Source organism: Epinephelus fuscoguttatus, linkage group LG16 (genome assembly GCF_011397635.1).
Source record: "Epinephelus fuscoguttatus linkage group LG16, E.fuscoguttatus.final_Chr_v1".
NCBI lineage: Eukaryota > Metazoa > Chordata > Actinopteri > Perciformes > Serranidae > Epinephelus > Epinephelus fuscoguttatus.
Window position 1 is genome coordinate 12,750,660 of NC_064767.1, and position 11,676 is coordinate 12,762,335.

Consider the following 11,676-nt stretch of genomic DNA (forward strand, 5'->3'; position numbering starts at 1 on the left):
TCCTTAGTACCTATTTCTACCTTTTACATTTTATCCAGTTGTTCAGGCGGCCTCGTGAATGATTTTCAAAAACATTTTGTGTCAAAATTCACCGGAAATAAATAAAAGAGAGTTCATACATCTGCCATTTCCTCTTCAATTTAATTTGCTATTTGACTTATTTCATTACAATTTTGCTTGTATTAATCCACAGCTACTGCAAAAGAGATTATAATGATCACCTGTGTCTAATTTCTTTTGGTAAAATTAAATAAAAAAGAAACAGTAATAATAAGATCGCTGTTTTAAATTCTAGATTGTATCCCGAGGTGTATTTTAATGCGTTATTTCTTCTCTTGCTCGTCACGCCGGCTGCAGACAGTCGGGATGCGGAGGACTGAAGCAGCAGCTGAGCTCCAACCTGAAACACTGAGCTGGCTCTCAAACCTGCGCCAAACTCTGAACGGCTCCCAGCTGATTGGCTACCTGTGAGTTTCCTCCATCCGCTGCCATCTGATCCTCTCTCTCTCTCTCTCTCTCTCCATCCCCCCTCCACCACCACCACCACCAAACACACACACACACGCGCACACACACATACACACTCTCTCTCCTGTGCGCTCAGTCTCCCTCTCTCAGAGCGCACTGCTGTGTCTCTGCTCTGATCTCCAAACTTTTTCCTTTTTTTAATTCCTCTCTCCGCTCCGCGCCGTGAATGAACGAGCCTCTTTAACATAATCAGACCAACGTCATCCGCTGAAGGTGGATCATGCAGTGCAGCCTTTTCTATAAAACCCCCCGCAGCCCGCTCACTGTGGAGGAATAGTCACCGGTTTGGGCAGAGAAGGCGAGACAGAAAGAAACTTCGCAAAAACGCACACGGATTTTTCTCAGCGCTGACGGGAAGCTGGTTGGAGGTAAGTTTGCTGTTTGAGTTTCCTTACAGACAGAAGCTCCTCTTTTTATCGTGACTGACTCGTTTGTTCAACTTCATTTTCGTTTCCAAGTCATCTCACCTCTAGTTTACTTTAGGCCTGTTAATCCGCTTCACTACTGCTGCCTACTGTATTCAAATCTGCCTTTCTTCTTCTGCTTTTTTAAAACCTGATTTATTGCCATTGCTCCATAAACCTCGGGCCGCCCGGGGGGTGGCTGAGCCCCCTGAACTGTACCTATAAAGGCGCATAACCTAATAGACAAGCCGGCGCATGTAAACCTGTAAAACTATTTGGAATAGTTGACAGCTACTCCTCATTTTGAAGGAGCAGCGGAATGAAGGGGAGTTTCCTCACAGCACAGAAGCACGTTTCTCATGTAGCTCATCAAGAGTCACATATGAGTCTGTGCAGGCGCATCCATCCGGTCTGATGACTGTTTTATTTCCTATAGACGCGCGTCAGATTAGGAAAACTCTTTAACGTGTATTTCTAAATATTTCAGTGCTACAAGAGAGAAATACGTCACTTTATAATGACGACTTTTTTTTAATGATTTGGTGCATTATAATAAAATCATTCCAGGAGTGAGCACATATCAACCCCGTGCATCATCCCTGCATATTTCTTGTATGAATCAGGAAGCTGGGGTCCAGCTTGTGTGATTACTGCTATTATTATCGTCCATTTAAATGTAATGACAGTTTTTACCAACCCTCGGCCACTGACTGTCTCCAGAGATGAGTTCAGAAAGAGTTTAAACTCACTCTTTCTGTTTGTCTGCAGGAGCTGAGCTGAGAGTAAACCCACCCAGACTGAGCTAACACACCTTTATTTTCTATTTATTTATTTGGACAGAGTTTACGGAGGTAAAGAAGAAAAAGAAACAGAAGGAGGAGAAACTGGACGGAGGAGAAGCTTTGCGCACCGCCGCCGGACAGAGGTTTGAACGGAACACAAGCGCCTTTACGCACAGACACAGGTGGATGCTGGGAGGCGGACCAGATCGCAGGAGATGTTACCCCTGGCCCAGTTTGGGGTGTTGTCAGCCCTGGCCGCCGCGCTCACCTCGGTACTGTCCGCGCTCTTGCTGCTGGCGCTGACCCGGCAGCTGTGGAGCCTCCGCTGGAGCCTGACTCGGGACAAAGAGAGCAGCCTGCCGCTGCCGAAGGGCTCCATGGGCTGGCCGCTAGTCGGAGAGACTTTCCACTGGCTGTTCCAGGTGAGAGTTGACACGTCTGGGCTGCTGTACTTTCCGATTTTTTACAAGCGTTCCAAAATATAGGTTATAGCCTCCTGCGCGTTTGTGTGTGAAGTTCTTTGTTTATAATCGTCACTTGTGGATTTCTATCCCATGATTCCTTAACTTTACACTCTACAGGAGGTAAACACGGAGGGCTGCGGGATGTTTTAATAATCAGATTATTGATGATGTATCTGGAAGCGCGCGGGGAGCTTTGAAAAGCTCCCCAGATTCTTGTGCAGGCTGAGTTCTGTTGTTAATGCGACATGTGCGGACATGATGCTCGGTGCGTAATTCTCTCTTGGAGGAAAAACAGACGTTTTCTGTTCATTTCTTTCTCCTCTCTCTCTCCCTCCCTCTGTCTGTCTGTCTCTTCTACAGTGAGGAATGCACCCTCTCATCCCCTCATCTCTCTGCCCCTCAAACTATTCCTCCAACTATCCCTCCGCTCAGTCACAGCGCCTCGTTACTGCACACGTGATGTCTGTTGATTCTTGTGTTTTTCCTCCTGACTCTGATTTGTCACCTTAGCTTTAATTTACCGACCCGAACATCTAAACATACACGATAATCAACGCCAATAAACGGTGTCAGTGATGAGATACTATAGATGTTATATTGTCATTTTAGTTTGTAGAATTTCATGTGAAAACAGAAAAACGTTGGGTCTGCACCTAAAACAAGTAAAATCCAGTCTCTTCTGTCTCAGTTCATGGAGAAACTTTTCAACACTGAAACTATGAATTAGGTTTTGAGACATCCTGCTTACCAGTAAACAAACTGCACCCAAAACAGGTGGTTAACTTTTGAATAGTGAGGTTAAATCTGGAAATGGTGGCACAGTGATGTGGTGGTTAGCATTGCTACCTCACAGCAAGATGGTTTCTGTTTCGAACCCGGGGTGGGGTGCAGAGTTTGCATGTTCTCCCCATGTCAGCGCGGGTTTTCTCCGGTACTCCAAACACATGCAGGTTAATTGGTGACTTTAAGTGTAAATGTGAGTGTGAATGGTTGTCTGTCTCTGTGTGTCAGCCCTGTGATAATCTGACCTGGGGTGTACCCCGCCTCTTGCCCAACGTCAGCTGGGATGAGTTATGATCTTTTTCCAATAAAGAATGTACTTTGCAGTTTGACAGCTTGTCCTTAAGTTGTTGCCTAAAATGTGACAAACTTTAAATTCCCATTTCGTCTTTCTACTAGGGTTCCAACTTCCACATCTCGCGCAGAGAGCGCCATGGCAACGTGTTTAAGACCCACCTCCTTGGGAAGCCTGTCATTCGGGTAACGGGTGCAGAAAACATCCGCAAGATCCTGCTGGGCGAGCACAGCCTGGTGTGCACCCAGTGGCCCCAGAGCACCCGCATCATCCTGGGACCCAACACCCTGGTGAACTCCATCGGAGACCTGCACAAGAGGAAGAGAAAGGTTAGAAAGTTGGAATATGTATAACCACTGGCCTTTATATAAATCTAAAGTATAGTTAAATTACGGCGGAGACTGCAGCATGTCGGAGAAAACTGAGTTATATCATTATCCAATCCCATCTCCTGTTCAGTATCATGTCTTGTCTGCTACAATCTGTAATTTCTTCCATCTGATCCGAACCTTTGCAGTGCTTACTTTCTGTACTTCTCTAATATCCTATCATATGCCCTACATCCTGCCCTCTTATCTCCTCTATCTTCTACATCCTTCCTTTACCTCTATCCAGTCCTAACCTACCCCACCCTGTCCTCCCCTTCAGAGAGTATTTACTGAAAGGTGTTGACTGTCGTGTACGAGGTTATAACTTTTTATGACACCTCTCTCTTTGTTTCCTTAACCCTTTCAAGATCCTGGCTAAAGTGTTTAGCCGGGGGGCTCTGGAGTCCTACCTGCCCCGGCTGCAGGACGTCATCAAGTCTGAAATCGCCAAGTGGTGCTTGGAGCCGGGCGCCATTGACGTCTACAGTGCTGCCAAGTCCCTGACGTTCCGTATCGCCGTCAGGGTCCTGCTGGGTCTGCAGATGGAGGAGGAGCGGATAGTTTACCTGGCTCAGATCTTTGAGCAGCTGATGAACAACCTCTTCTCGCTCCCCATAGATGCTCCACTCAGTGGGCTACGCAAGGTGAGAGTGCACAAAAGCCTTTTTAATCTTTAGATAATCTGTTTTATTGAGGTGCCAGGCCCGTCCAGAACTGCAGCTTCAATTTCTGCATGCAAAACACACAAGTAAGGTTACTGCAAACAGAAAAAAATGCTTGTAATTAATAACACAGATGGAGGAAAAAGTTGCTCTTAATGTGTTTGAAGAAAAGCATTGTGTCACAGGTCGAGGATCATGACCTTTCCTTCCCAGCAAACCATGCTGTTGAATCAAGTGGACTGGCTTATTAATTCATGATACACTAATATTGGGGGTTGTTCTCCATCCAGGGCATAAAAGCCAGAGAAATCTTGCACGCCAACATGGAGAAAATCATTGAGGAAAAGCTGGAGCGACAGCAGGTGGAGGAGGAATATCACGATGCCTTCGACTACATACTGTCCAGCTCTAAGGAGCATGGCCAGCAGCTCAGCATCCAGGAGCTCAAGGTACCAGAGTGAAGCAAACAACATGACTCAGACTTAAAGTTGCACATTCAGGAAAGTCTGCGCCAGCCTAGGATTCTGAAAGTTATGACAGGATCAGACCACATTCAGATACAGAAATAGAAGACTTTGTGGGGGATTCTGACTAATTTTAGCTTGTGGTTTTAATGACCTGTGTGGCATGCAAAGGAGACTGGGCAGAGAGAACTCTTTGACTGCAATGGTACAAGCACACAGAATTTTCCAGTATGTTCTACAGAATGACATTTTTCTGTTCATCACAGCCGAGTGCCATCTAGTTCCACTATATAAGAGAGAAGGTGGACATCTCTACAGCCGATATCTCCAACACTCAGCAATTCACACCAAAACAATCTACATTAATGAATAGCACTACAGTTAAGAGGAAAAAAGACAGGTATCGTTGATTTGGTGTGAACTGTCCCTTTAAATTATATTCCTCCATCTATCTACCTCCCTTCTGGCAGGAAACAGCAGTAGAGTTGATCTTCGCCGCTCACTCCACCACAGCCAGCGCCTCCACATCGCTAATTCTGCAGCTACTTCGCCATCCAGCGGTGGTGGAGAGGGCCAGAATTGAGCTGGAGGCTGAGGGCCTCGGATATGAATCCAACAGCAGTCACAGCCCATCTGGTGTCGCTACGGAAAAGGAGGAGGATGCCGCAGACACAGAGACAACCTGCCTGCTGAACGGAGGCTGTCAGAACCACAGTAATGGTTTTCCACAGTCCCAGTCTCATATGCCGTATCTGAGCCTGGACAAGCTGAGCCAGCTCCGCTACGTCGACTGTGTGGTTAAAGAGGTGCTCCGCTTCCTGCCACCAGTCTCCGGTGGTTACCGGACAGCCCTGCAGACATTTGAATTAGACGTAAGTTGAAGTCTCAGTCAGGAATATACCTTTCATATGTAGTTTGAGTGGGTTTTCTTGGAGCTGTCAAAAGGCACTGTGGGCAATGTTGGAATGCACCAATTGAAGTAGATGTAGATGATTTGAATCCCCTGACAGGGTTAGGGTTAGGGAAGTCCAGCCAGCAGAATGTGGAGATATGACAATATGTACCATCAGCCAGCCAAAATGTCCTTCACCATTTACGCTGTGGTAGGTTTCAGTCTGTAGGAGACGAATTCTGCATGTTCACAACTGCAGATCTAAACTGGTGATGCTTATTTGTTTGGTGTTTACATGGGACCAAACAACGGTGGCATCATTCTGCTCCAGCATGCCAGCATTGCGAAAACAAAAGAGGCGTGATGGGTGTGACATGTAACACAACAGCGTCAGACTCAAGTGCGACCTATAATGTATGCTTTGGCAGCGATTTCTAAACAATAACAATGTCAAAACATGGCAATAACAATCATTTACCTTTCCTGTTGAATGGTGGCCAATCTCGTCCTCTGCTTGGAGGGTGAGAAGCTCGTTTTCCCAATTTTTAGACATTTTTGGTCGCTGTTCTTCTTCTTTGAGTTAGCTGCTAACTGCTAACAGCTACTTTTAAAATCTCCGGAGAGTGGGTTGCACACATAATACGTCATCCAAACGTCACACCAGTGCTGCCCATAATCATGCAGACATTTTTTGGCACTGTTACTGCCTCAGATGCTGGCTCAAAGGTGAGACAACCCTGTCCTCCCATTCCATGATTGCACCTTTTATACAGAATGGCAAGAAGGTGTGAAATTCCCACCTTGAAGAGGCTGTGTAAAAGGGGCTAAAGGTGGTGCCCCATTCATTTCTATGAAAGTTGCTAACTGGGTGCATAAGCCGAAAAAGCCCCGGCAGGCTCCTTCACAACTGGGCATACACAAAATGAGCTGGACATTCGAATGTTAGAGATTGAATGGCTGGAATTCTAATTTCAAGGGGTGTGTGATGCTCTGAGACATTCGGTCACCCAATTACACCCGCTACTAATACTAATACTAATACTTCTATAGGTTGAAATATTGAATTGGTCATGGTGAGTGAGTTAAAAGCTGGTTTATTTCAGCAAATATTAGTCAACTTCACAGATTGGTAAAATCTTCAATTAATTCATCATGCATGAGGAAAAAAAACTTTTTCCAACTGAGTTCTAGTCCATTTGTCATGCAACACCCCCGGCTGCGCTTTAATGACCAAAAACGTTCACATACAGAACTACATGGCCTTTGCTGAGAAACTGCCCCGTCATGGCCTCATCCCTCATCCTCACATGCCCTTTCTCTGCCCTGGCGTGCCCCCAATTTGCTGCATTTATTGCGAAAGGACAATTGAAGCCTATAACAAAATCTGAGTATGCAATTGTAGGGCACATGATGCCATTTATCCACCTCTTTCGGGTTTAAACCCCTATAGCTGAGAAGTAATTGCAGTATTAAAAATGTCATTATGCATGTTCATTGAAGTGCATCTTGCTAAAGCCTAGACAAGGGAATCCCAGTTCAGAAATAATTGGGATTAGGTTACAAAAAGATCTGGAATAATGGATGGATGAATGAATGAAGTTGAAAACCAAATGAGAGAAAAGGTTTTCCAAGGGATAAAGGGAGCTTTTTAACTTTGGTCAAAAATAAAAGTTTGTCAACATATAACTCTTAAAGTTAGTATATTCTACTAAACTTCACCTGGAAAAGAAAAAATCTTCACACATTTTGGTAATTTTATCGTTTTTGTGCTCTTGAGAGTTCCTTAAGAGTAAGGTTTGAGCAAGTTTCTTTGTCCTTATTTAATTGATTGGTTCTTTCCTCATTTCACAGGGCTACCAGATCCCCAAAGGCTGGAGTGTAATGTACAGCATCCGGGACACCCATGAAACTGCAGCTGTCTTCCAGAGCCCAGAGCTGTTTGACCCAGACCGGTTCGGCCCAGAACGGGAGGAGAGTCGGTCGGCTCGGTTTAGCTATGTGCCATTTGGCGGTGGCGTGCGGAGCTGTGTAGGGAAAGAACTGGCACAGATCATCCTAAAGACTCTGGCTGTGGAGCTGATCGGGACTTGCAAATGGACTCTAGCCACAGAGAACTTTCCCAAGATGCAGACAGTGCCGATAGTGCATCCGGTGAACGGGCTGCATGTGCATTTCACTTACAACCACCCGCTTTAGATACAAATACAGACTAACAGACTTTCCAAATAACTCACCCTTAAAGAGGCAATTTAACCTTCAGTGTGCTCCTGGAAAAACTCTTCAAGCTCAAGAAAGGAGGCAGAAGCACCTCACTGGGCCTGATGGTGCAGTTCAGGCCCCCTTTCATTTCAGTAGACATGAAGAGGGGGTTTACATCGGTGGTTTGGAGCATCTCTTTGGTGGTTTGGTCCAAACCTAAGAAACAACTTTCTATTGTAGCACAAGTGCATTTTTAACCATCTGATATGTTCATCTGCAGCATTCTTCATCATTTCCCAGCTTTTACTATCCTTTACATCCATTCTTAATGTATCGAGGTGCAGTGCAAAAGTAAAATCTGTGAAGCCTTTTCGTTCAATCAGAAGATCTGGGCTTGCCCACACTTGACTTACAACAGCAGATGTTTCTATTTATAGCTTTTAACACATACACATAATAAAAAAACAAGTAATGTTTTGTGCTCAATAGCTCATGTTCAGCTGGAGAAACCCAGTTTGACCTGCATACAGTAAGTGCCTAGTAAACAGATTTCAGATTTCTAAGACCTACAACACATCTACTGCGAATACAAGTCTCCCATGAAGCCATCCTAGCTACAGTTTCTTTGCTCTGATGAAGCTCCAAGTCCGAGGACAAACATGCAGCATTTTGTTGGGATACACACTGAGACAAAGCATTTTACAGATGATAAACAACTCTGTTTTGCTGCTTTTATCTGTTGTACATGTTAAGGCCCAGACACACCAAACCAACCAACCAGAGAACTAGCGTCAATGAAGGCCCCCTGCTGCATCGCCTGATGTCACTGTGTCTCGGTCAAAAAGCTGCACACAAACACATTACAAAGACTGCAGCCAATGGCCAACCAGCACGTGTGTTATGCATGAGAGGAAGTAACTCTCCACACCAGCAGATGGTGGTAGTCTGTAATCATCATTCAAAAGTGGAAATAGGAAGACCATCTTGACGCCAGTTAGCCAGTTAGCACATTAACAATGTAATCCAATGTTGAAAAAACAAAACATATATACCATGCGCCAGGGAACAATAACACAAACCATCATGAAAAAATAAGGATCTTATCTTACGTAGCAAGTTCATTTTGGTCTCACTCCCTCTCGACTTTAGCTCTTTGTTTACTTTCCTCACTTCCGTTTCTCTTTTTGTGAGCTGAGCTGAACTGCCAGTCAGAGTGATTTTTATTCACTGACGAGCTCTGCCATTGCTGACGCTAATTCAGCATGCTGAATTAGCCAAAATAAAGCCAACGGGGGCCAACAAGAGGCGATGCTCTGGGGCGACAGATGCTTACCGACCCAACATTGACCGGCAGTCTGTTGGTTTTGTGTGTCAGGGCCTCGAGAATCTTTTACATCAAAGCACATTCAAGGGCTATGTATTGCTTTTCGCTGTGCGGGATAAGCAAGTCATGAGTATTTCACTTCACTTACATTCACAAAACCTTTATGATTCACCTTGGAAAGCTCACAGAAATGCAGCTGGTAGAATTTTTCCAATACAGGGACAGAAGCTGGGACCTCATCTCCAATGACTGTGTTGTTTTGTTCCTCAATCCTTCACTTGTTTCAATGTACATCTTTACTGCCTGTGAGCAAGGCACTGGTTGCCTGCCAGCTCCATGGAAATGTTACCTGTAGAGACACAAACAGATAAATCCAATCAATGTAAATATGACAATTCTCATTAGAACCTGATTAAGGTCAGAAATGCAGTGAAAAGATCTTCAAAATATTTCCAAATCCATGTTGGACAAAGGAGGGACTGGACTCACCTCCAGATGTCCTAGTCGTGATGTTCAGCAATAATCTCCACTGCTTAAAAAAAAAAAAACTCTCACTGATGGAACTTGCACTTGATTTTGACACATAAATCCTACAACCAGGAACTGCCCAAACAACAAGGTCAAAATACATTCAAACTGTTCTGTTTTTTGAACATGAATGTAATATATATCCTTAACAGTGCTATTATGTGTGTATCAAATGAAGTAGCATTATGAATAAGCTGTATTTAAAATGCAGATGTATCATTTCTGTTGTACTTTTACTCTATCTGTAACAATATTTGCTGTAATTGTGAATAGAGACACTAACCTGTAATGTAAAGGACTGTCCAAAAAACTTAGTTTCACTGCTAGAACATAGACATCTTTCACTGTTTAGAGCAGCATATAGAGAGTAAAGTTATTATTATTATTATTGTTATTATTGGTCTAATTTTAGGACTGTTTCTGTCTTGGTCTTGAAGCCTAATAGACGCGCTGTGAAATCTTACGTATGGATGGATTTGTGGAAGGAGATAGCACTTTCTCCGCTTTAAGGAGTCTGTATATATTTGTCCTGTTTATGCATTCATTGAGTGTATCAGATGTAGCTGCTGTACAGTTGATGTAAAGAGTAAATTAGAAGATGAAAAACAAAAAAAAGTTGTTTTTTTATGAGTTGTCGTATACTGCTTTCAACAGGGACAAGAATGTGTTCACTTTGTTTCCCCCAAATTAACCTGTCTGATAAAATTCCTATGGGGTTGTGCAACACATCATGGTAAAATTTTATGTGCTAATATTTCCAAATATTCATATGGGAACATAAAACCGTGATAGTTGTATTAATGTTGTTGGATTAATGTGGATCCATCCATCCATTTTCGTCCGCCTATCCGGGGTCAGGTGGTGGGGGCAGCATGCTGAGCAAGTACTCCAGAAGCCCCTCTAAGCCCCTCTCCTCCTGGGGGATCCTGAGGCGTTTGCAAGCCAGATGAGATATATCATCCCTACAGTGTGTTCTGGGTCTACCCCAGGTCCTCCTACCAGTTGGACATGACCAGAAAACCTCTAATGGGAGGGGTCCAGCAAGCATCCGGATCAGATGCTTGAACCACCTCAGCTGACCCCTACTTTAGGTCTGTGTTGAGCTTATAGGACTTGTTGTTACAGTAATCAGCACTTGCCTGGTGTCTTGTGACTTTAGTTGGAGAGAGACAGTCACTTCATTGGGGTCATCAGGTGGGCACCCTCCGTCATTGGTTAATTGTTGATAAGCCCATGACACCTCCAGAGTGATAATAGACAGTGATAATCTATTGGAAGTTTAATGAATCTACACTATTTCACTTTGGACCAACTGCACCTAACATCTGTGGTAATGAAGGAATTTGTGTGCAGCCTCCTTGCATCCCTGAAAACCTGCTCTACTTCCTACCTTTCTACAAACCACAAATAAGTTACATTTTCACATTTCATATGAATGATATCCTGGCTTCTAAAGTAACCGAGTATAAGAGCTGTCTTTGTCGGCGATAGGAGGAAGGGATGGTTAATAGTGATGGCGAGATGCCTGTCAAGCTGCAGACCACTGTTTGAGACCAACAAACAACAAAACAGGTTGTGATTTAGCGAGTCATTACTGTGTTTTTAGTTGCTTTTCAGCACCAAACGTGAGTGTTCTATTGCGACTTGTCACTGGTTTTCAAGCCTGGACTGTATCTCAAAACAGGTATTTTAAGCCAAAACATTATCTCATAATAGCCTAACCTTAATTTTTTCTACATAAACCTAACCACGTTAACCACAGCATCGTTGAAACATAAAGTTTCAATGCATCGACTGCATAATAACGCGCAAAAGGAACATATTTGTGGTTTGCTGAAACACACAATGCCAACACTTTTTCTGCCGACTGGGTTGTGGAGCCTGACCAGGTCACATACAGTTAGAAGATGTACATCAATACACTCTGCCACATCTGGATTCCTATAACACCTATGCCACAAGGAAAACTTGGACATGATTGTTGGC

At 44.0% G+C, this 11,676-nt stretch overlaps 1 protein-coding gene across 1 annotated transcript; it reads left to right on the top strand.

The window, feature by feature from the left end:
• Positions 1–559: 559 nt before the first annotated feature.
• On the top strand, positions 560–10,213 carry LOC125903686 (cytochrome P450 26C1). Its single transcript, XM_049600765.1, has 7 exons — positions 560–896; positions 1,773–2,136; positions 3,358–3,582; positions 3,990–4,265; positions 4,574–4,732; positions 5,218–5,619; positions 7,491–10,213. Exons 2-7 carry the CDS (start codon positions 1,930–1,932, stop codon positions 7,833–7,835), a joined length of 1,614 nt encoding a protein of 537 aa, XP_049456722.1. The 5' UTR covers positions 560–896; positions 1,773–1,929; the 3' UTR covers positions 7,836–10,213.
• Positions 10,214–11,676: the final 1,463 nt, after the last annotated feature.

What these genes read in the sequence shown, in the direction of transcription:
- LOC125903686 (XM_049600765.1), top strand. Translation starts at nt 1,930, where the DNA reads ATGTTACCCCTGGCCCAGTTTGGGGTGTTGTCAGCCCTGGCCGCCGCG. An exon ending in CACTCAGTGGGCTACGCAAG is followed by an intron (nt 4,266 to 4,573) that starts GTGAGAGTGCAC and finishes TTCTCCATCCAG; the next exon opens with GGCATAAAAGCCAGAGAAAT. An exon ending in TCAGCATCCAGGAGCTCAAG is followed by an intron (nt 4,733 to 5,217) that starts GTACCAGAGTGA and finishes CCCTTCTGGCAG; the next exon opens with GAAACAGCAGTAGAGTTGAT.